Here is a 21,901-nt window from a genome sequence, read left to right as displayed (position 1 = left end):
AATTTAGTTGCAAAATTCATATACACATTTATTGTATTTATACTACTCTTCTTCTTCCTCCTCCTTATCACTCATCATCATCATCATCAGCAACAGCAATTATGTATCATCAATACCACCAGCAGCTAATCAGCATCATCTTACGTCCTTTTGAAACATTAATTGTGATACAACAAACGTATACGGTCATCTATATATTGTTCAGTTTTTAGGATCATAACATACGTAATTAATTCTGTAAGAAAAAACAACAGTTACTTAATAAGTTAAGGTGGTACTACGCCACCTCTCAAAAAATAATAGCACGCTGGTAATAAAAGTTATGTATATTATAGGGGCAAGGAATCCAGTTACTACACTGGAATTTCAGTGACTCAAGACAAGCGGTACGTTATTTATGATAAGAAAAGAGGTACCGCTATAGAATGTACCTCATTTCTAAACATGTATTTAAGGATTCCAACTATACACACAAATAAACCTGCCTCGCGTAAAGAGACTGAGAGAAAAAAAAATATAGTAGCCACGCCTAACCTACTACGCCTAACTGCAACACCAACCCTATGCCCATGAATGAATTCCTAACCCCAACTCTAACCCTAACCCTATTTAAAACTGAAATATGTAGCATATGTGAGCAATGAAAACAAAGTTACAACATTAGCATCGATCACATACGTTTACTGTTAATGCATCAGTACTATCAGCAGTAGATAGCAAAATAATTCCGAAATAGTGTCAAGTTAATAACACGTTGTATATAGTTATTGATTTTGTTAAATATCTGATAAATTATTATTATCCCCATCAGAATCTAAAATGATGATATGCATAATAACATTAACATTAAAATATAACAGTTTTTAACGGACTGTCTGCAACCTTAGTATTTTTAAAGAAAGTTTTGATGTAGCTGTGCGCTCTTCAATGTAATTGATAGGCAAAATCTGTAACTTGTGCCATGTTTTGAAGTCTCGTTAATCTCAGGATGAACCACTTTAATGTTTATGTATCAAAGTTGTCATTGGGCTATTCCAGTTGAAATACACACTACCCCTGTGGAAGATTGTCGAAATATCTTCCACAGTGGGAGTATGTGTTTCAAATGTAATTGGTCAAACTTAATCATTTTGAAACCCATACTCCCTTGTATTATGGCATTACATATATCTTCTACAATTGGTGTAAGTTTTTCAAATGGAAGTTACCCAATTATCTATTGTATTTAGAATTTGTACTCCCTCTGTGGAAGACTTTAGCTAAATCTTCCACTGGGGTAGTGTGGAATTTAAACGGAACAGCCCATTTACTGGTTGTTTTTAGTGGTAGTGTGTTCGTGTCGCTGATGATGTTGGTGGTTGATAACGGTGGTGGTTGGGGTTGGTGTTTTTGATTGGTGTTGGATGGGGTGATGGTGATAGTGTTGGTGATGGTGGGTAATAGTGGTTGGTGTTGAGGTTGCTTACTGGTGTTGGATGATGATGTTAGTGTTGGTGATGGTATGGTGGGTAATAGTGGTTAGTTTTGAGGGCTTTTTATTGGTGTTGGATGGGGTGTTGGTTTTAGTGTTGGTGGGTAATAGTGGTTGGTGTTGGATGGGGTGATGGTGTTAGTGTTGGTGGGTAATGGTTGGTGTTGAGGTTGTTTATTGGTGTTGGATAAACACCAATAATGATATAAAATTGGATCAATTGAGCCCATATTTATTGGTCGAGCTATGAGTTTTAAAAATATTGGACGAGACGCAATCGAGTCCAATATTTTAAAAACTCATAGCGAGACCAATAAATATTGGGCGTAAAGCATCCAATTTTATCAATATTATGTGTTGGATCCAATATTTTCACACACTTGGATTCATCAAAACATAATATTGGTGCGTATTGTTGTAGTTTTGTTGTTGATGTTAAGGTTGAGGTTGATGTTGTTGTTGGTGGTGGGGTAGTGTTGGTGGATGCGGTTGTGGTGGTGTGAGCTGTTTGTGTTGGAGGTGTAATCTTTACTTAAGTTTAAAAATCACTCCTTTTAAAAACAAAACGATAACCAATGAGACAATAAAAGAAAACTTCGTGAGACATTTTTTTTGTACAAAATCTCTTTCTTTTGTATGAACTATTTAATGATCTGTGCTTTGTACAGGCAAATTATTAAAGTACACAAACAGACATAATAAACAAAGAGTTATACAATTATAATAATTAAGAAATTTTATATTAATATTTTTCCATTTCAAAGGTAATACTGCATTTGTGTACAGAGATAAGGTACAAATGAGAGGATATTGCTACCATAGGGCTTTCTACCAACCCGTCTTAGTTTCTACTCGGATTTAAGGCTATTCGGAAAATAGATGCCGTGTATCGATTTTGCTTCACTGAAACAATTACACATTTCTTTGTACAGACTGATAACATCTTAATGATTTCTATAGATTAACATATTAATTAATACTTTATTGTTTTAAATCGGTAATTTTTGGTTTTTGTCCAAATCATGTTAAAATACGACAGGTCATTAAAATACATTGTTTCATAATTACCTACTTTTATCTAAAATAAGAAAATGTTACTTTGCATTTATTTGTAAAGTTGGACTAAAATAATATACATTGGCAATGCTATAAGGATATTCTCCGAGTAGCCTTAAATCCGATGTAAACCACAATCGCTTACACAGCAATTGTGGAAGAGACTGAATTGACTACGAAAGTGAAAGCTGTCCAAAAAAGGGAGAGCACGGTGTAAGAGATGACAGGGGATTGAAAAGCTGCCGGATAGTAATCATTGTAGAAATAAATCTAAGGAATCTTAAATTCTGGCAGATTTTGCTGCATAAAAAGCATTTTCATTAATTAGTTTTAATCATTTATGTTTATATATCACACACACCGGTGTTAACAATTTCACCAAATAAAAAGGGAAAAGTACAGAATATAGACGAAGAAAGAGAGTGTTATATAATTTAAAATCCCGGTAGCCATATTGCAACTCAATCAAGCCTTATAAATTACAAAATCTTTTAGAAAGCTACACAAAATGAGCTCATTATTTTACAAAATACAGTTAATCGTGCGGAAATAATTACATATATTCAACTTTGAGACAAAAAAATATGGACATTTCAATTGTGGCATTACTTCTTAAAATCGTGCAGAAGTAAAACATTTTCCCTCTTTTAAAAACCCATTTGATATTTTTAGAGGGTTGTCATCTACAGCGTTTCTAGATTGGAAAGTAGCCTACGACTAAACCACATCAGTGTCAAATTAAAATGGATACTTAATAAGAACAAGGTAAACGTATACCGAGAATATTGCCAAAAATGTTGATTAATTAATTTATTTTTTTATATTAAATTACCGTAATATTTTCATCTATTGGATCTTGGCAATAATTTTAGATCAGTAAACCTGGTAAATTGCTCTCATTAATTGATTTTTTTTATAAATTGGTTTAAAAAATAGTTACATTACAACATTTTTTTTAGCCACGCACATGTTTTCCTTTGAAAATCTTCAAATATGAACCATTTTAATTTGACTCTGATGACCACGTTTACAAAGTCAGGCTGCTGTATCCAAACTAGTGGAAAGACAATTGGAGATTTTATTTATATTTACAAACCTACTGCCCCCCAATATCCTCATAATCAAGGACCCTTAATAATAATATAGTGTACAAAATACGTTGTCCCAGCTCACAGAGCATGGGTATATAATTGTATAAACAAGTCTTAATTGCCTCGATCTTGGACTTCAAGATGATGATTTACATAAAACAATTGTTTGTTTTTTCTTACTAGACTACAATAACAAAATCGATGAAAGTATGTATTAATTCAAATTCAAATCACTGGAACTTAATAACACTTGTTAATAATTATTTATGGAAAAAAATGAAACGTTATCAACGTAATCAACGCTGTCCCAAATCATTCAAAACGTACTAAGACATTTCTACACTGGTGTAAACACATTAGGATATCGCTTCTCACTGTTTTAAACTTAAAATAATTGATTGATTTTTCAAAGTACTTTAATTGTTATTGCTGTTGATTACTACATACTTTCATCTCTTAACTTTTTTCACCAAACTGAGAACCCAGCTTGATGTTTTATGCAGCAGTGTCCCGGCCTATTCAGTCAATAGGATAGACTATTTTATCTTCTTATAGATAACCTAAAATCTACAAATTACAAGTTTTTAGTAATAACTTAAACATGTTAAATAATAAAAAATAACTTTTTACTTAACTGCGCTCTTTTGGCTGCACCAAATATAACACATATTACACATTATACATATTCATCAAATAATTTGCATTTCAATAGATAATGTTGTACCCAAGATAGAGGGTATGACATTACACACATATAATGATCATCATTGCAGCATCGACCTTTGACCTTATGATTTGCTTGACGCAACTTGGGAAGGATTTGATGTAATAACTGAGGATGGGGATTCGTCAATTATCCCGACTGAGAGGTAGATGCACGAAAAAATAATGAAATTATATTGGTAACTGATGAGACCAAACATGTTTTTGAAGGTAGCTAATAAGTAACATAACAAGTACATCGCGTGGTATATGTTGGATAATTAATTCAATGCTAATTCGTTTGGTCAAAATCAAGTGTGGAATGTATAAATTTAAACCGCTCATTACAGTTTAAAGCACAGACACAGATAACCAACTTTGCTGCAAATTTAAAAACTAGGAAAAAAAAGGACATAAATATTGCAACTTTAGTGTAGACAAGACGATTTTACGCGGCGAACAATACCCGTATTAACATAATACTTTATAAACATAAACATAAACATCAAAATAAATAATGAAGGTGAATGCAAAGAACGCATACACATAAAACGTGCTTTTCTTTTTCTTTTTATACAAACACGTGAAGCCAGTTATGACATAAGTCTTCTGGCTCTCACCCATCGGTTGCAGAGATTAACAAACAAAATGCATTAACTCGGACGTAATGTTGGAATGCTTTTTTCAAAAACAATCAAGAACTAACTTGGAGTAAGTAGAACTAAAATAATTCGTTTACGATAAGACAAAATAATATTTAAAACGGCAGCTATTTTGTCTTTTCAATAATCCAACCAAGCCAGCTTTTGAAATAAATACAAAAGGAAGAAAAAAACTGATCGTGTTTTCCCCTTAAAACACGCTCGTAAAACGTGAAACATAGAAGATAAAAAACAAAGTGCTTCGCATTTCGGAAACTAGCGTATTGGCTAGGCCGTATGCTTAATAACTACACTTCCGTTGAGGAAATACCGCTCGTTCACTGCGATTTAGCCTATGATAATGAAAGACTATAACAGTCATAAAAAGCTCGCCTTTACCACATAGCTGCTTTGTAAAACTTTACTCCATTATGATTAAGATGATAATAATACCCTGATAATATTACATTATATTGGAGCTCATGTTGAAATTTAATATTCTTTTCACCGATATTTCTGCTTTGTGCTTCGTAAAAAAGAGGCTTTTAAATGCATGAACACATCGTGTTTATATTGAGTGACTGCGCGGTATTAGCGAGGAGCAGCTATGAATTGAATGATGTAAAGAAGGCATTTACGCGAGCAATTTCTGCCATGTCTGGACTTCTTTTTTCATTACGCTTTTCCATTTTAATGCACACGTCCTATCGACCGAGAGAAATGCTTTAAAAGCAAGCCAATTAATAAAAAAGGCGATCTTATTATTACTATTTTCCTCATATGTGATAATATAACTATAGTCCTGATTTGACGGCTCAAGTAAGTGTTTTTGTGTTTTTCATATGGATTATTTTACGCGTTAAACGGACAAATAGAGACGCTCCTATTTGATTGAATCGAAGATGCTCCTTTATTGGGCATATCAATTTGACAATGAGTAAGCGCGCTTGTTGGAATATCTTGTCATGATCAACCGATGAGTAGGTGTGCAAAATGGAATGGCCTGTCATAATAGTCATCGTTTAGCAGATCGTAGCATTTGCATTATAGAATCAATTTCAAGTGACTATGGCATTTAGAGGTGGTAGTCAAGCCAACAATAATAATACCATCATTTCTTTCGGATGGCGATGCCACATTACGCTAGCGGCAATTTGAACAAAAAAATGCCTCTGGTATACTCTAGATAACCCATTTGCATGAAAATCTCGGCGCCCGAGAAATTTATAACAATTTAAGTTTAATCATGACCCGTGCTACTTAATTATAACACAGAGTATATATACTCTGATCATTCGCTACGAGCTCAAATTATACTCATCTTAAGTACACAGTTCTCTCACCTTCATATGATTATGCATTCATAGAATGACCTTTGAATGCCTTGGGTACAAAACCTCACAGTCAACTTAGAAGTAAAGTGATTATAAAATTGATGTAATTGAACTCTGACGTTAGGTATGAGACATAATTTGGCTCATGTCATTATAAATTATAGAGGTCGATGAAATCAAATGTTGGATTGAATCGTTGCGCTTCTGGCTGAAATAAAAGTCAAGTGTTTTAAACACAGATTCCATTTTATAATACGGTATTTGACCACGATGCGCGAACCTGGAAGCTTTGCTCAGTGCAAGGTTCATCCTTCTGCAGGATCTTGTTGTCCAACCTGGTCTCAAGCATGCGTTATTCAGTCCACCGTTATCGTAGACCGTCCGTTCTCTATAGTATAGGCAGTTTATTTCATTAAAAATGAAACGGCATGTGTTTGATATAGGATGATACCATATTAGAGACCAGGTTGTGAAGTAGCCTACGTGGAAGGTTTTATGTTTTCATTCAACAAAATTAAGCACAAAAACAATAACATATACATAAAAGAGTTTTCCAATAAAATTTCATCATGTACAAAAGGTTTTCCATGGCACTTTTTTCAGTTCAAGAAAAAAATTGTCCAAGTTCGATATAATGTCTGTTTTTATCCATAATAAGTGCCTATGTGTGACGGCACGTGACCGTGTGGATGTGTCACGTGACCACTGGGGTAGATATTTGCGCTTGGTGATGACCAATAGGAACCATGTGATCCAAAAAGTCCAGCCCCGTTGGTTGATGGGATAGGTGTCCCAACAAAGTTCAGTTTGCTTGTATGATGATACCCTTGCAGGTATGATAAGTCGGACTGATACCGGTAGACACTGGGGTCTGCCTGAACGGGTTGCATGGCCTGGGCAAGACCGGCAAAATCAAACTTGTACGCATATCGTTTTCCATGCACTTTGGTCATGATGTTCTTGTCATAGTAATAGCGGAGAGCACGGCTAAGCTTGTCGTAATTCATGTTTGGTTTGCTTTTTCGTTCACCCCATCTTCTTGCTACTTCATCTGGATCTGTCATCTTAAATTCTCCATTGGTTCCTTCCCATGTAATGCAGTTTGAATTTCCACTGTCTGAGAGTAATTCAAGTAGAAATTGCCACAGTTGGATCTGACCACTCCCTGGAGAAAAGACAAAAGCAAATAAACATATATTTAGATGCAAAATTCATATACACATTTATCGTGTTTATACTACTCTTCTTCCTCCTTCTCCTCCTCCTTTTTCTCCTCCTCCTCCTCCCCCACAGCAACAGATAACAGATAAAGGATATTATCCGTATTTTGTATTTAATGATTTCAACTATACACAAAAATAAACCTGCCTCGCGTAAAGAGACAGACTCACAGAGAGAGAAAAAAATATTACTAGCCACAAAAATATTCAATATTTATACTCCTCGCAATTCGAAGTTAATTGTCACAGCACAAACGTTGACAGCTCGTGAAGTTTTATTTAATTTCCAATGTTTTCCTTTAATATGTGATGTTATGAGTATGATATTGGGAAGATGTCATGTCGGAATTGAGCGGCGGAAACGAGAGGAAACAAAGGCTGTTTGTTACAGCTACGGGATGTCATTGCGGTAAGGGTCTTCACTCTGCCATTATCTACGGGCAAATAACGGCAATGAATTAGCCTTCTGCAACCTGCACGAGGGAGGACTCATAATTTATCTGATGACGATATTAAGAATATTTTTTCTTTCGATTTTTTTCGTTTGATCTTTATTTAGAATCTTATAAAAGCTCTTGACTGTGTACAGACATGACAAGTATATGAAAACGTGGTATAGGGTTTAATAAACGCATGTTTCAAAGATTTCCATAATAGAGAAAATAAGCAGATTTAGACTATCAGTACTTTTGTAACAATATTTCAGGTGATTTTTTTTGTTAAAATTAAGAAATTCTAGAAATATATCTTAATCAATTCCGACGTTGGTCTTTAAAGGTTATATTCCCAAGAAAAGTAGAACCCAATTAGATATATGTCCGCAATGCGGCTCTTAACAATACGTAATGTATTGAAATCAGGTTGGTTGGCACGTACAGTTTTATCAACACTCCATACCCTTTAGCTTTCCTTGCGATTATTGGTATACTTAAGCCCCTAAGTCAGATTTGTGGGTAAATATCCTTTAACCCCATGAGAACTACCTGCCGATTGGTCAAAAAGAAGTTTTCATTATCAATTGGACCAATCAGCAACATTGTTAGAATAATTTCATCACGCAAAAAAATTGGGGTGAATTATTTTCAAAGCTCCATTCTGATTGGTGATTAAAGTGAAGATATCATGTAATTGACCAATCAGAGGCAATGTTAGATCGGCAGGTAGTGCTCAGGGGGTTATAGACTTATAACTCAAGAACAACTGAACCAAAAAAATATTCTTGAAGGTATTTATTAGCTTTGTATGATACAATTATATAGAATGTTCTTCTTGTCAAAACCAAATACAGTTACTGACCTGACAGTTTCGGCCATCATCGGAGTGATGGTACTTGGTCCTTCCTTCTGGTTGAAAGAATCCATATGGATTAGAAAGTGAGCTCCAAACACCATGAACAGAGATGAGGGGCCCATTTTCTCAGTCAAGTATATGATCCACATCTGAGTGCTAGTGTGCCCTCTGTTGGTGACCAATCAACCAGAAGGAAGGATCAAAATACTATCACTCCGATGATGGCCGAAACTGCCAGGTCAGTAAATTTATTTGATTTTGACAAGAAGATATTTTTACTCATTAGGACGCATTTTCCATGTAGATTTCAAATAAATAAATAAATTTCGGTATTTATAGCGCTTTATCACATACCTCGGAGTGTTCAAAGCGCTGTAAATATGACACATACAATGAGGAATTCTGAAAAAATAATGTCTTTTTTGATGTTTTCGGTTATCGCGGTTATGTTGACTAAAGAAGAGGTAATAAAAATAACACGAGATTCAACCATCGTCCTCTTAACCGGGTGAAGTAGTTGGTGACGTTAACGAACATACTTTCCAATCTCAAATATTTGATTCCTCTAAAATGGAATCAAACTCTATGTTTTTCTAACTCGACATTTACGATTGCCTATCGCCGCCGTGGATGATATAACTCTTATTGGCGCTCTATGTTGAAATAAGACAATTTTTATTTGACATGAATTCTCGATATTATATCGACTAGCGAGACAAGTCTAATATCTTCATAAGAAATATTGCGACAATAAATAACGCGGTGCAGCCTAGACATAAACTTCTATATCTCTGCCATAATGTAATATTATATAGTTGATTAATATAACGTTATGAAAGTTTTAAGATCAAAGATTTATTCAATATGCGAAAGGAAATGGCGGAAAGAAGCGACTTCTAGATTAAAATGTCATTGCACTCTGCCAATTATTTGTGCCATGAATAAGTCAAGATTGGAGCATCTTTACTTTTATATATTGTTTCTTATCTTAGACAAAAATACAACACTCACGTGGCTTCTTATAAATCCCTTGTGTTATAGTATCAGCTCAAGGCTCATCATGATGATTATCATATTGACTGATTATAAAATAAAATGCCTAATTGAGAGAGTTTGAAACTAAATTTAGGGACAATTCGACGAAACATGGGGCGATATAATGTAAATGTAAATTATTCTGGTATTCATGAAAACGATTTGGGGTATACTTAATATTTGTGGTAACATAGGTTATAATCTATATCTCAATCGATGTGCATTAAACGTTTTATTATATCTTCCTTTGTTTTTGTAATGCATTTGACCAATATTAATATAGGCCTAGTTAATTTTCAAAAGTTTATAAAGACAATAGCGTTATGGTATAAGTCAACACTGCCCCAAGGAGTATTAAGATCTATCATAGCACGTGCAATTACTTCACAAAACCATTTAATTTTTATGATAGAATATATAACTTGGTTAGACGCTGATATTATCACTGTATACACGTCTTTGTACAGAGTAATATTTTGGTTATAATTTCATCGAATATGCTATTGGTTAGCGCATTATGACTCCAAGCATTCTACTTGGTATAGCGATATATATTGCAACTTCGCTGTTATCATTTCTTAAATGAACGAACCTCTTAAATCAGCTCGCATCAGCATCACTCTACATACCGTACTGTATCTCCTAAAACAATGCTAAATGAAATTTTAATAACTTTGCTCACATTTTTATTAGATTTTACAACCCTAACTCGAGCCTGTAATTTAAAGCGATTAAGCATGTTAAGCAAGAACAATCGTAGCTAGTCAGAGCGCAATATACGTGTGTCCCGCAGGTATATGCCCCCATATTGTTGTCTCAAAGTCACTGCTGATATACAAAGCGCTAAAACTCATAGCTTTTACATTTTTTTCCTACTCCACCGAGTAAAAATACTTTTCTTACTTTCTATTATATTACTCCATCCCCACAGCCATGTTTTAATTCATAGAGTACAATGCAAACAGTAGTCCAAACATTGCATCCAAGCGAGTAAGTTTGCAAGAATTATAAGCGGCGTCTGGGCTAAAACACCCGCGTAGATATACGTGTAGTGCCTTTTCTAATTTCACCTGGGCTATATACAATTTTCACCATCGATATGATATATCAAAACTTACCAACATTACAAAAGAGTATCATGAGAACAACTGAATCATTACTAGGTATGTTTGTACTAATTTGTTTGTATTTTTTGTATAAAATTGCAAAAATGTAAAGGGAAATAGGAAGAAAGTGTCTGTTTGCCAATTATTTGCATTTTTGACTAGCGTCTAAAGGGTTAAAAGAAAACACAGAGCTCTTTGGCTCATATCAGCAGAAGATTTCGGGCTATTTGCAGGGATTACACCGACTATTTTCACGAATTTATGGCTACTGGGTCTATTACAATATGCTACAACGCGTTTTCAACGGTGTTTGTTGCCATAACACCTTAAGACCTGTTTTTTGAGCGATTTGGAGTCAGATTTCATGTCCTGTTTTACCAAAACTATTGATAGCAAATTATGCATCCATATGAAATTTATTTTGGCCATGATTGTGTCCAAGAACGCTTTAATTAATGTGGATACATAATTATTTATGTTACCTTTGGACACATTCTGTCTATCCCATGTTTTTTTTTATCGCAATCCTTGTATTGTATATATGGTAATACCAATATTTTTTATTTTGATTTTCTATGAGTTTAATTGATTTGATATGCTTTAATTTGAGAAACAAACAAAAAATAATAATAATGATGTTCTTGTGAAGTTCATGCACCATGCAATTTTACCATGCATGGATATATATACACCCAAATACCATAGAAACAAACCATAATCATCAATTACCATGAGTTTGGGGTAATTTCATCTACCACTCATTGCCGCTGAAGAAAACAATATGCTCACTCCCCGTGACCGACACAATGTAAATATATCTTGATTTTTATAAATGTTTTGGTTGATTTGTTGCAAGTTTGCAAACAAAAAAAGTAACAAAAAAAGGGTAAATCTGAATGAAAAGGCTAAATCCATTTTATGCTTGACTGGCGATGTATGGATTGGCGTGTTTTGTGGTTTAATTTGAAATGATGCTCGTGCCTGCCACGCGCAGTAACTATTTGGATCCGATTAAGAAGAAAATGTGCTTTTATTATCACTTTTGATTTTTCATTACAGTCTAGACCCCATTTTAATCCGAAGTCGTGAAATCTGACACCATCCGATGCATAACGGTGCACATTTAAAAGGATAAACCCCAAATCTAATTATCTTACATGGTTATTTTAAATGGACTCCAAATAGGACGTAATAAATGCTATTTTATATCACGGAACCCAAAGCAACATCCAATTTATGTTTTCTAAAAGCCCGAAAATTGCTTCAAATTTTATTGAAAGAAAATAATGCGTCAATTGTATGGTAGAATGCCGTAAGAATGTTACTTAAAATTGTTACTCTATCAGCCCAGAGCGTAACGTTCTATTTGCTTGTATTCTCTACAACGTGTCTAAAAAAAAGTAATGTTTTTATGCCATTGTTTCCAGTTAACATCACCATCACGAAAATGATAACCACGAAGCTGTTGAAACTGATCTGGGTATTAAAACACTGATTGGTATGGCGAACAAACGATAAATACATAAATTAGCATTCAGTTTCTTCGTGGGATTTCAACACTTATGTTTTTCATTATTACACTTTCTCTTTCTCCGTTTTTACGCCCGTCCCAAAATATTCTTCTCTTTCTATCTCTGTCAAGCGTCCTATGTAATCAGACAGAGCGTTTTCCCCTCAATCAGTTTTTTCCTTCATTTATTAGGAATCATTTAGTTTTTCCCCGTTTTTTCTGGGATATAGTATATACAGCCTTTAGAGTAACTAGCAATCACTGGTATATCTCTAGTTTTACATTATCCCAAAACCATATATAGAGCAAACCATTGGCAACCATGAGGATAATACACACACACATACGAAACGTGTGGGTAATAAACGAACCCCGAGGCACTATGGGATATATAGTGCCTGCCTGCCACCGAGCTTTTGATGTAATGAAAGTGAAAAGTCTCTTTTCTTTAATTCTTTGCAGACGAGATCAAAAGTAAAATGTTGAAAAAAAAGAACCGTAGATATTGAAGATATCTAAAGAAATTAATCTACAAATAACCATCTATTATACTTCTTCCGAAGTATTTTCATACTATATCAAAAATTGCTTAAAAATTAACAATTTAAATCATAATTTTCATTAAAATTTCAACTATAGATAATGGAGATCGTTTGCTCAATTTGTGTGATGCTATACGGTATGTGCTGCCGAAATGTACCAAATTCCTAATGTTTTACAAATAGGCCTGATTTTAAAAGGTCATATCTGTTGCTATCATTTTGGGGGTCATTTTGATGATTTCAAATAAATTATATTTACATGATATCGCAAATGTCTGACAAATGTTATTAATTTCGGGGCTGTATAGTATACATCCCCTGCATATAGAGGGTTAGTGTACATGGCAAGAAGACGGCGTATGGATGGGAGCGATATAAAAGTCAGCAAGATTGGCAGGGCCAAACGGGAAAGGGCGATAGTTAACTTCCTTCCTATATTAACTTGCCATTGTATACGCCAGGTCTCAAGCTATTCGCCAATGCTATGTGACCGTATAGTATACCATGTAGTAGAAACGCGCTGACAACTGCCTCATTGGCTTTTCAACAACTTGTTAAAAATACAAAGATTTGGCAAAAAAATACAAAAAATATCTAAAGTAGAAATGGTACGCAGAAATCGTGATATCGAGTCGAAATCTCCTTTTGAACATGAAGGGAAACGGCTCAGATTGGGACTTCAAGACAAAGACGAAGATATAAAGAAAGCCTTATACAATAAAGTACATCAAGGCAGGTTTGGGGTTAATGGTTGAATGAAAGCCGGTTCTTCGCATTTAGCCTTGGTTTGGTTATCAAACACCGTCTTTCTTATTTAGCTTCTCTTTTAACGACTCGAGTTGTCTCATAAACGTCTAGATTGAAGCCAATTTTGGGCTCACTGAAGGAGAAAGAGACGAAGTGAAAGTCGAAATACAGTCACAACAAAACCCAAGCAAATTGAAGTGCAAAATAGCAGAGGTATAGCTAATAATAACCCTCACTATGTAAAGAAAACGCACAAAATGCAAAATGGGATAAAAGAAAATGAGAACGGTACCTAGAATGATTGTATGCAAAGATTGGTATAACAAAATAAAAAATAAAATAAGCACAAACATGCTCAGTATTGGCTTAATAGCATTGTATGTTTACAATAGGTTATTTGCTGGACAAAATTGAGATTTGTAAGACTTTTATATGTGATGAAATTTATATAGTGATGCGTGAGCTAAGCATTAAGTGCGAAATAGTGAAGCTAATAAGTGGGTGCCCTTAAGCTTTGAGAAGCGCGGTAGTATAGAACTTGCTGCTCTGATTTTACTGTAGTGTTAAATGGAAGCGTAAGATGCAACGAGTTGTGTAATTTAGGAAAGAGGGAAAAAAGTGCGTGTCTTTGAGCAAATATCCGCTGTAGGAAAACCTATTGAAAATTGCGAATAAAGGAAAGCAGTGAAGAAGGCATGTCGACTCACGCATCAGGGCGGAATAAAATACTCTAATACGGGGTGTGAAGGAAGACGAAAACATAGGCCTACAATTTCCTACCCATGCCGTGTTGATCCGGTTTCAAATCAATCCATCCGAAATAAAATATTCTGATTGGTGTATTGTAAGATCATTGTTGTTAGGATATAGTGCAATTGCGTGTATTGCGCGTATTGTATAACACGTTCGGTACCAGACAGTGCATTTATATGTAATTTACTAGTTACGGCAAATTCTTCTTGTTTGAGTTCAAGAAAAAAAAATGAGGCCAAAACTTAATCGAGAGTAAAAGTAAATAAGGCCATCCTTTCCTTTTCTCATTTTGATTTAATCTTACTTAATCTAATCAAGAAAAACAGTCATTTGATTATAAAACAAAACACTAGTCTTGCAACTACACCAATTTTGGTGCACATCACAATTTTAATAACCATCAAAATGTGATTGCTGTTTTAATGAAAAGAAAACGCCGGGTTCCCGTCGGCGATAGTCAAAATCATTATAGCCTAGCCCGGTGTTTATCGGGAAAACATTTAGAATAATTTTGAAAGGGCAAATTCTCATATCCCTGCCATGAAAGCGAACAATCATATGTCAGACACAATAATGGGAAATGAAAACGAATTTCATCCAAAATTATATTTCCTCAGAGCCACTCATACCTATGATAACATGGTTAAGTTTAGAAGAACAGCAGTCAATGTTTACATATATTATTTGACGGTTATTGAAATTATCTACACCGTGTGTGTCATTGCAGTGTGGAGTTTTAATAAAGTCTATCTAGCTCTTCAACCTCTGGACCGAGAATGGGAATGTTTGTACTAATTTTAATGTCTTTTGTCACTGATTTCAGCTTCACTCATAAAGCTACTAAATGTAATTTTTGAAATAATTTTAGTTAAAAAATTACATTTCAATTACAGAGCGAAAAAGGTTATTTATTGGTAGTGCTGAGCTAATTGTTCACCAGTCATATTCATTTTTATTTGTTATTAGTAAACGCGGCGGCTTTTTCATTATTAAAATTTTCAAAGATGATATTAGATATTATTTAAAGCATGTTTTTATGAGATGCTGCAATGCTGTATATCCAGTCATTCACCGAGCCATATGTGTATTTATCATAAGCCAACTCAAGGATAACAAAAATGACTTTATGATTACCGCATTAAGTCATCATAAACGACTGTGTCATGAAACGACATCGTTAGTTTTTTTGACATTACAGTGTATGATAAATTGATATTTTCTGCTAACCCATTTAGGGAATAAAATACGAACGCGAGAAAAAAAGCCCGCTTTGTAAGTCACGATGGTGATGTTCTAATTCTCTCATCAGTGCCACGACTCGTAACATTATCACCATCTATTGAAGAACACATAAAGGCAATCGACTTGAATTCGTCACATTCGCCGTACATTATAGCACGTTTTCAAGTACTTTAAAAGCCCAGTCTCTTTGCTGCGACTTGATGCGCCCAGCCCCTTTTTTCTCTCTCCATTTCTCTCCATTTTTCAAATAGCCATCTTATATGTATATTCTATATACCATAGGTAGCTCGCAATGCCGTTGGCGAGAATGCCGCCACTTGTACCGCAGGCATAGTTGATATTTGACATGCGAAAGTCACACCGCAAAGCGCCGTGTGCATGTGTTAGCACTGCTTGCAGGCAGCTGTATGGGTATAAGGAAAGCGAGAGAATAGCACCTTAGTCAATCTATGCTATTTGGAACTCTCTTTTCCCCCCACCTTATGCCTCGGGGGAAAAGAAAGAAAATGCTATGTTATCTAGGAGCTCTGATTCCGTCTTTCAGTCCATACGCGCGGGATGTGTTATCATAGAGAAGTCATGCTAACCTTTTTATCACGTAGGTATGAGTCTTGAAGTGAATCGCTTAAGGACTGGTATGATTTGAGTGTAATAATGGTTTTATCTTTGTAGTAAGCCCACAGTAGAAAGGTTACAAATATGTTGGATTTCAAATGAATTTGTCGGAAAATACACAGAATTTTAAAAGAACGACAAGAAACAATTGCAGTTATTTTTTTACTAAATAAGGAGAGATAATTAGAGATGGAGAGAGGGGGAGAGGGAGAGGAGAGAAAGAGGAGTGGGGAGAGAAAAGAGAGGGAGGGGCAGATATGGGAGGGAGAGGGGGAGAGGAGGGGAGAGATAGAGAGAAGAGGGGAGGGATATAGAGAGAGCATTAACAACAAAGTCACGTTATAACAGTATAATGCCAACATTGATAGTAATGTAGTTTTACCACTTGTCGCACTACCATTGTTCAATACATTTCCTTTTTCCCAAACACTATAACACTGCATTTATGTATACACTCCATGCCTATTTGGTTCTAGAACGTACCCCCTCCCCCTCACCTCCATCCCACCCACCGACAAACAAACACCTCTGTGCATGATGTGGGAGAGTTGGAGAAAATAAAAGATTGAAAAAAGGAGAGGGAAAAGAGAGACTATGTGTACGGAGGGGAAGAGAGAGAGAGAGAGTGAGTGCAAGCAACAGTGAGGGGAAGAGAGGGAGAGAGAGCGAGAATAAGAGAGAGGGAGAGAGATAGAGAGTAACTCAAATCAGAGAGTATAAGCGAGAGCTATATAATATTGGTATAAAACATCAAAGGCACTGCGAGCGCGGTTGAGTGCCACATTAAATCCATGGAGGGATCCATCATTTGATGTACGCTTAGCTACACGCAACAGATAAGAGATAAATGGTTGGTTATAAGAGTTGGAAATAACCAACATGTCCGACTCATATCCATACCGGGGAACTTGAAATGAATTTCTCAAAGACCGTCGATTTCAATAAATTGGCTTAAATTGGAGTCAATGGTGGAGTGTGCTTGTGAGGCGTACAACTAGGAAAGCTAAACACGGGAAGTCCGTCCCGGATGCAAGGCTATGTACCATGTCGGCTTTTGACTTTATCTGCTACTGGGCCATATACCTACACGAGCATTTTATTTCTTTATTGACAAAAAAATAAAGCAATAAATTATCAATATAAATTTTCAATACGGCAACATTTTGCACAATTGTAGAAAGTAGTTTCCTTTAAAAGTATTTCAATATTTTTTTAGAGGTGTCCTGTTTTTATCATAATAAAAAAACTTGACATTTTCCATTTGTGTTTTTTTAAAATGGAAACACGCGATATGGACAGAAACCATTTATCATTCATTTTGCAATCTGCTCATATATCTTTTCAAAATGTGTTTATACAATTTTACCATTTGTCTCCAACTTTGAATTTGTTTTTAATATATTTTTCTTGGTAAATGTCAATCTGGAAACACCCAACATTAAAATTACTCTATTGTTAAAATATTGTTTCGAATAAAAATATCACATATCTCCAAGTGTAAGTGTTTTAATTTAAAACGTTGCTTTAACTTTTTTTTTATTCACTTTTAAAAAATGAAACTGACTCAATTCTTGAAATATACGACTCAAAATTAATTTTCGAAAAAAAACCCCAGAATCATCAAGTAACGCGGGATTTTTTCGCGAAGGTTAATTCACGCCATTGGAAAAACCAATACTGCCTAATAAACATAAAATGATTTTGATATAAATCGACACTTTAATGTGCTACACCAGGGCGTTTCACCCCTTTCTCCGAACGAACGATCGTGTATTATGAGTCTATATGCCGTACTATCTTCAGTAGATAGCATACACGCGTGCAAGTGTTTTAATACAATGGAGCGATTTTTATATATGGCAAGACAGGCTTGTAAGCATTGAAATCTGTCTTTGTCTTTACCATGAGTAAACATTGACCTCAATGAACACGATGAATGAATGAATGAAAGCTTTCTACTACATGCGCTGCACCGATTTGGGCTATAACTTGGTATAATGATTTAAGCTTAAATTATGGCATAGGGCTATGGAAATGTTGTTGTGCAATTGTAATAATTATGTTGAGTTCTGGGATATAAAACTATAGCAACTAGTACTAGTACTTTGAATTCACATTTACGGTTTATTATTATAGAAACTTCAATGTTTTGAAAATATAGATTGCAGTATTGTATTCGAGAAATGAAATGAAATGTGTATCTTCCTTCATTTTAAGATCCTGTTGTTTATACAAAAATATACTTTAATCGCGAATCCTAGCAAAGTCTGACTTTACAATTCTTTTGTAACATGTAATATTCAAAAGGTATTGTTAATTTATTAATTTTTCATGTTTGTTTGTGAAAAACTACCGATAAATGTTTTTGATTATCTAACCATGTCGTTGGCATTTGACCCTCATCCTCGTTCAGTGAAAGGGTTAATATAATATGGGTAATAATGCATGTCACAATATGGCGATGGGAGCTGGCTATTTGCTTACTGTAGTCACTTAGTAAATATAAGGTTCACTGGCTGCCTTACCGATTATAACATATATAACAGACAGAGGAGCAGAAAGGTTTAACCAACCAAGTTTTAGTTTGATTAACTACTATTTAAATATTATTCACATAATTTAGTACAAAGCAGAAAATTTACATTCTGTTTAAATAATCATTTTTAATGAAATTGTAAGGAATTGCATGGTGAAATTATTTCATAAAATAAACATGATAAAGTGTAGCAAGCTTCACGTTATTTGAGTGAAAGCAAGAACAAATCACAAAAGACTAGAATGCGGTATAGGATATTTCACTGTTTATATGAAAATACATTAACATCATCTATCAAATGAATAAAAAAAATGTCAGCCGGCAGCTTTTACTGAGACAGTTTTATGTCAATAACCTGTCAATGCAGAGTCATAAAGATAACAAAGAGACGATAATTAGAGCTGGGAGTTATTCAATAACATCACATCAATTTGCTCATCACTTGAAAGCTTTCGAGTAGATCATCAAATCAGTGATTTTATCATGTAAATTTAGTTTTAGATTTTATTGTGAGATTGATATTAATATTTGCGACATGCTTGAAATATATTATGTGTAGCTCTTTTTGTTTTAATATTGGTAATGACATAGTAATATATAGCAATTCTGAGCCACGTGTACAGATGCCAAAGAATGAATGGTAAAGATGATGTTGCAATATGAAGACAATAAGTGCTTAAAAATAAATTAACTTACAGTAATACCTGTAAGATTATATTAATTCAATTTAGAATGCTCCATATTGTACAATTCATTTTATAGATAATTAAAGCAAAAAGTTGCAAAATATATACAATCGTCAAAACCGTGTCATATTGGCTCAAATCAAAATTCAATCAATAAAGCCTCAAATAAGTATTTTTTTTCTTTAAATTTTCATAGTTTAAGTTTAAGAGGTGGATCAGTATTTTGCAAAGTAAATTGACCGAGGACTTAAAGGTTCCCCGTGGAATTGCCAGTCTACTGTGCTTATATCATCGTACTATGCCATGAAGTAGGTCGACGAGCAGATGACCCTTAACAAGTTGATAATGTTGTTTTATAGGATTGCAGGCTAAGGATGGTCAGGGCGGATCACATCATCAAAGATATCCAAAGAGAAAGATTTGGACATATTGTGTGGATAAGATTGCTGATATCGTTTTTTATTCACGTCTTAAAATGTTACTGAGTGTATTTGATAAGTGTGGAAAATGAGCATATACAAAAGAAGGGCAACATACTTTTGAGCAGATTGCTTAAAGTATAATCTCACGATATAATCTTGACAAACCATGTTAAAAGACAAACACCTGAACATCATGGATGCTTACGAACGTTCAAACAAAGCTCTTGGCAGCATGTCTTTAAGTAAGATGCTTGAAATTAGCGTCTTACACGAGCATGACGATCATGGTGAAAACCCAACATCTAAAGCCTCCTAACCTTTCTTTTAAAAATCCTCCTCTTATTTATAGAAACACTTTAGCATCCGTGACGATGAAGATGGGGCAATAGAACACGCAATGCATGGTCTCCTCTTGTAGACGACCGTAACTAAGATCTGCCCTGCTTTCTTCATCTTATGTTTTGATTATCGTTTCTATGGTTACGTGATGCTTGTTGTGTACACTTTAGATGCACGGGATGTGATTGATGATGCAATGGCGTTTTATAATGATCTTTCTTCTATAAGTCAATGGTTGACTTAATATATACCAGATTTAGAACATACAATCAGATTATGCAATTTGCAAACAGTCTGTATTAATATAAACATTTCATAATTGTACTGTTTCGTAATTTGGAGAGCAACCTACTGTTTCGGTTTTCTCTTATTTTAGAATGAAAGAAGAGAGTAAAGGAACATTAAAATTGCATAACGATTCATACATCATCCTCTTAATCACGTGCATCATTATCACTAGACACCATCCTTAAGAGGAGAAAACAAAAGTGTCATCAGCTGCGCGTTTAACATCAAATTTAGCACCGGGTCTTTTACGGGGAGAATCAACCACACCCTGCGGGTAGATGGCAAGAAAACACACCCGATAAAAACAGCCACCCTCTTTTTCTATCACTACTCCTCGCAACACACTTCTTCTCCGTAACACGAGCCGTAAAGAGTCGGAGCTGCGCGCATCAATGTACTCTCATTGAAAGGTCTGATGGGTTTATACGCCTTAAGGAAAATTAAACGCGAGATTTTACAAGACTTGAACAAAAATGACTCACCCCTAACCCGGCCGTTAAATAACCCGTAAGTGAATCAAAGATCTCTGCAATAATGTGAGCAAAGTCTTGACAATTGGCCTGATTCTTACACGGGGAATCAAGTAAGGCTATGAATTTAATTTTAACAGGAATGCTCAGAGACGAAGTCGTGTGAGAAAAAATCTATCGGAGGTTGTACAAGAGAAGTGAGCCGCGATCTTAGGGGTTTGTGTACGGTTTGTCCACGATAAAAGGTATATTTTTCAATATATTTTGCTCTCCCCCTTCAACATAATCGATCATGCTCGTTTTTTATATTATACTATACATGTATATGTTTTAGAGATGCCTTACGTTGGTAAAATAAACCGGATTAACTCAAAACACAGTTAATATTTTGGGGGTAAAATCTTTCTCAAAATATCTGCGCTTAGATTTCGAATTCGGTGGGAAAGGGTTTATAGATCCCTATTGCGTATACATACGATGACTATTGAGCTTACACATCGTGCACATGAAGAGTGGATGTACTAGCTATGCTATGGATAAGGAGGAGTTGAGACTTGAGTCTTCTTCAACAATAACCAAGATAACTCGGCCTAGTTTTTAAATGTTGTTAATGTCTTAAATAGTGTAATGATGCCAGCTTTTCAACAAGTGTTAGGGATTGGGTATGCGTCGAAGTAAACATAATCAATGGTAAACGTATGATTAATTTATTGCTATTATTTGGGTTTTTATTCTTTACTACAGATGACAAGGATGGAAATAATTCAAAAGGGAGTTGATAAAAGTCGACTAAGTTGGCCTCTGT

The 21,901-nt window shown here is 34.8% G+C and overlaps 1 protein-coding gene across 1 annotated transcript in view; it reads right to left on the bottom strand.

Annotated features, from left to right (window-relative positions):
- Positions 1 to 4,877: 4,877 nt before the first annotated feature.
- Positions 4,878 to 21,901, bottom strand: part of LOC140170480 (transcriptional regulator Erg-like) — a 102,588-nt gene continuing 85,564 nt past the window's right edge. Inside the window, exon 11 of the mRNA XM_072193841.1 lies at positions 4,878 to 7,469. Within this exon, the coding sequence (XP_072049942.1) occupies positions 6,940 to 7,469 (530 nt within the window). The 3' untranslated portion in view covers positions 4,878 to 6,939. The remainder of the gene's footprint in view (positions 7,470 to 21,901) is intronic.

This window comes from Amphiura filiformis, chromosome 14, assembly GCF_039555335.1.
Source record: "Amphiura filiformis chromosome 14, Afil_fr2py, whole genome shotgun sequence".
Classification (NCBI taxonomy): domain Eukaryota; kingdom Metazoa; phylum Echinodermata; class Ophiuroidea; order Amphilepidida; family Amphiuridae; genus Amphiura; species Amphiura filiformis.
The sequence above is the reverse complement of the archived record's forward strand: the minus strand, read 5'-3'. Positions and strand labels throughout refer to the sequence as shown.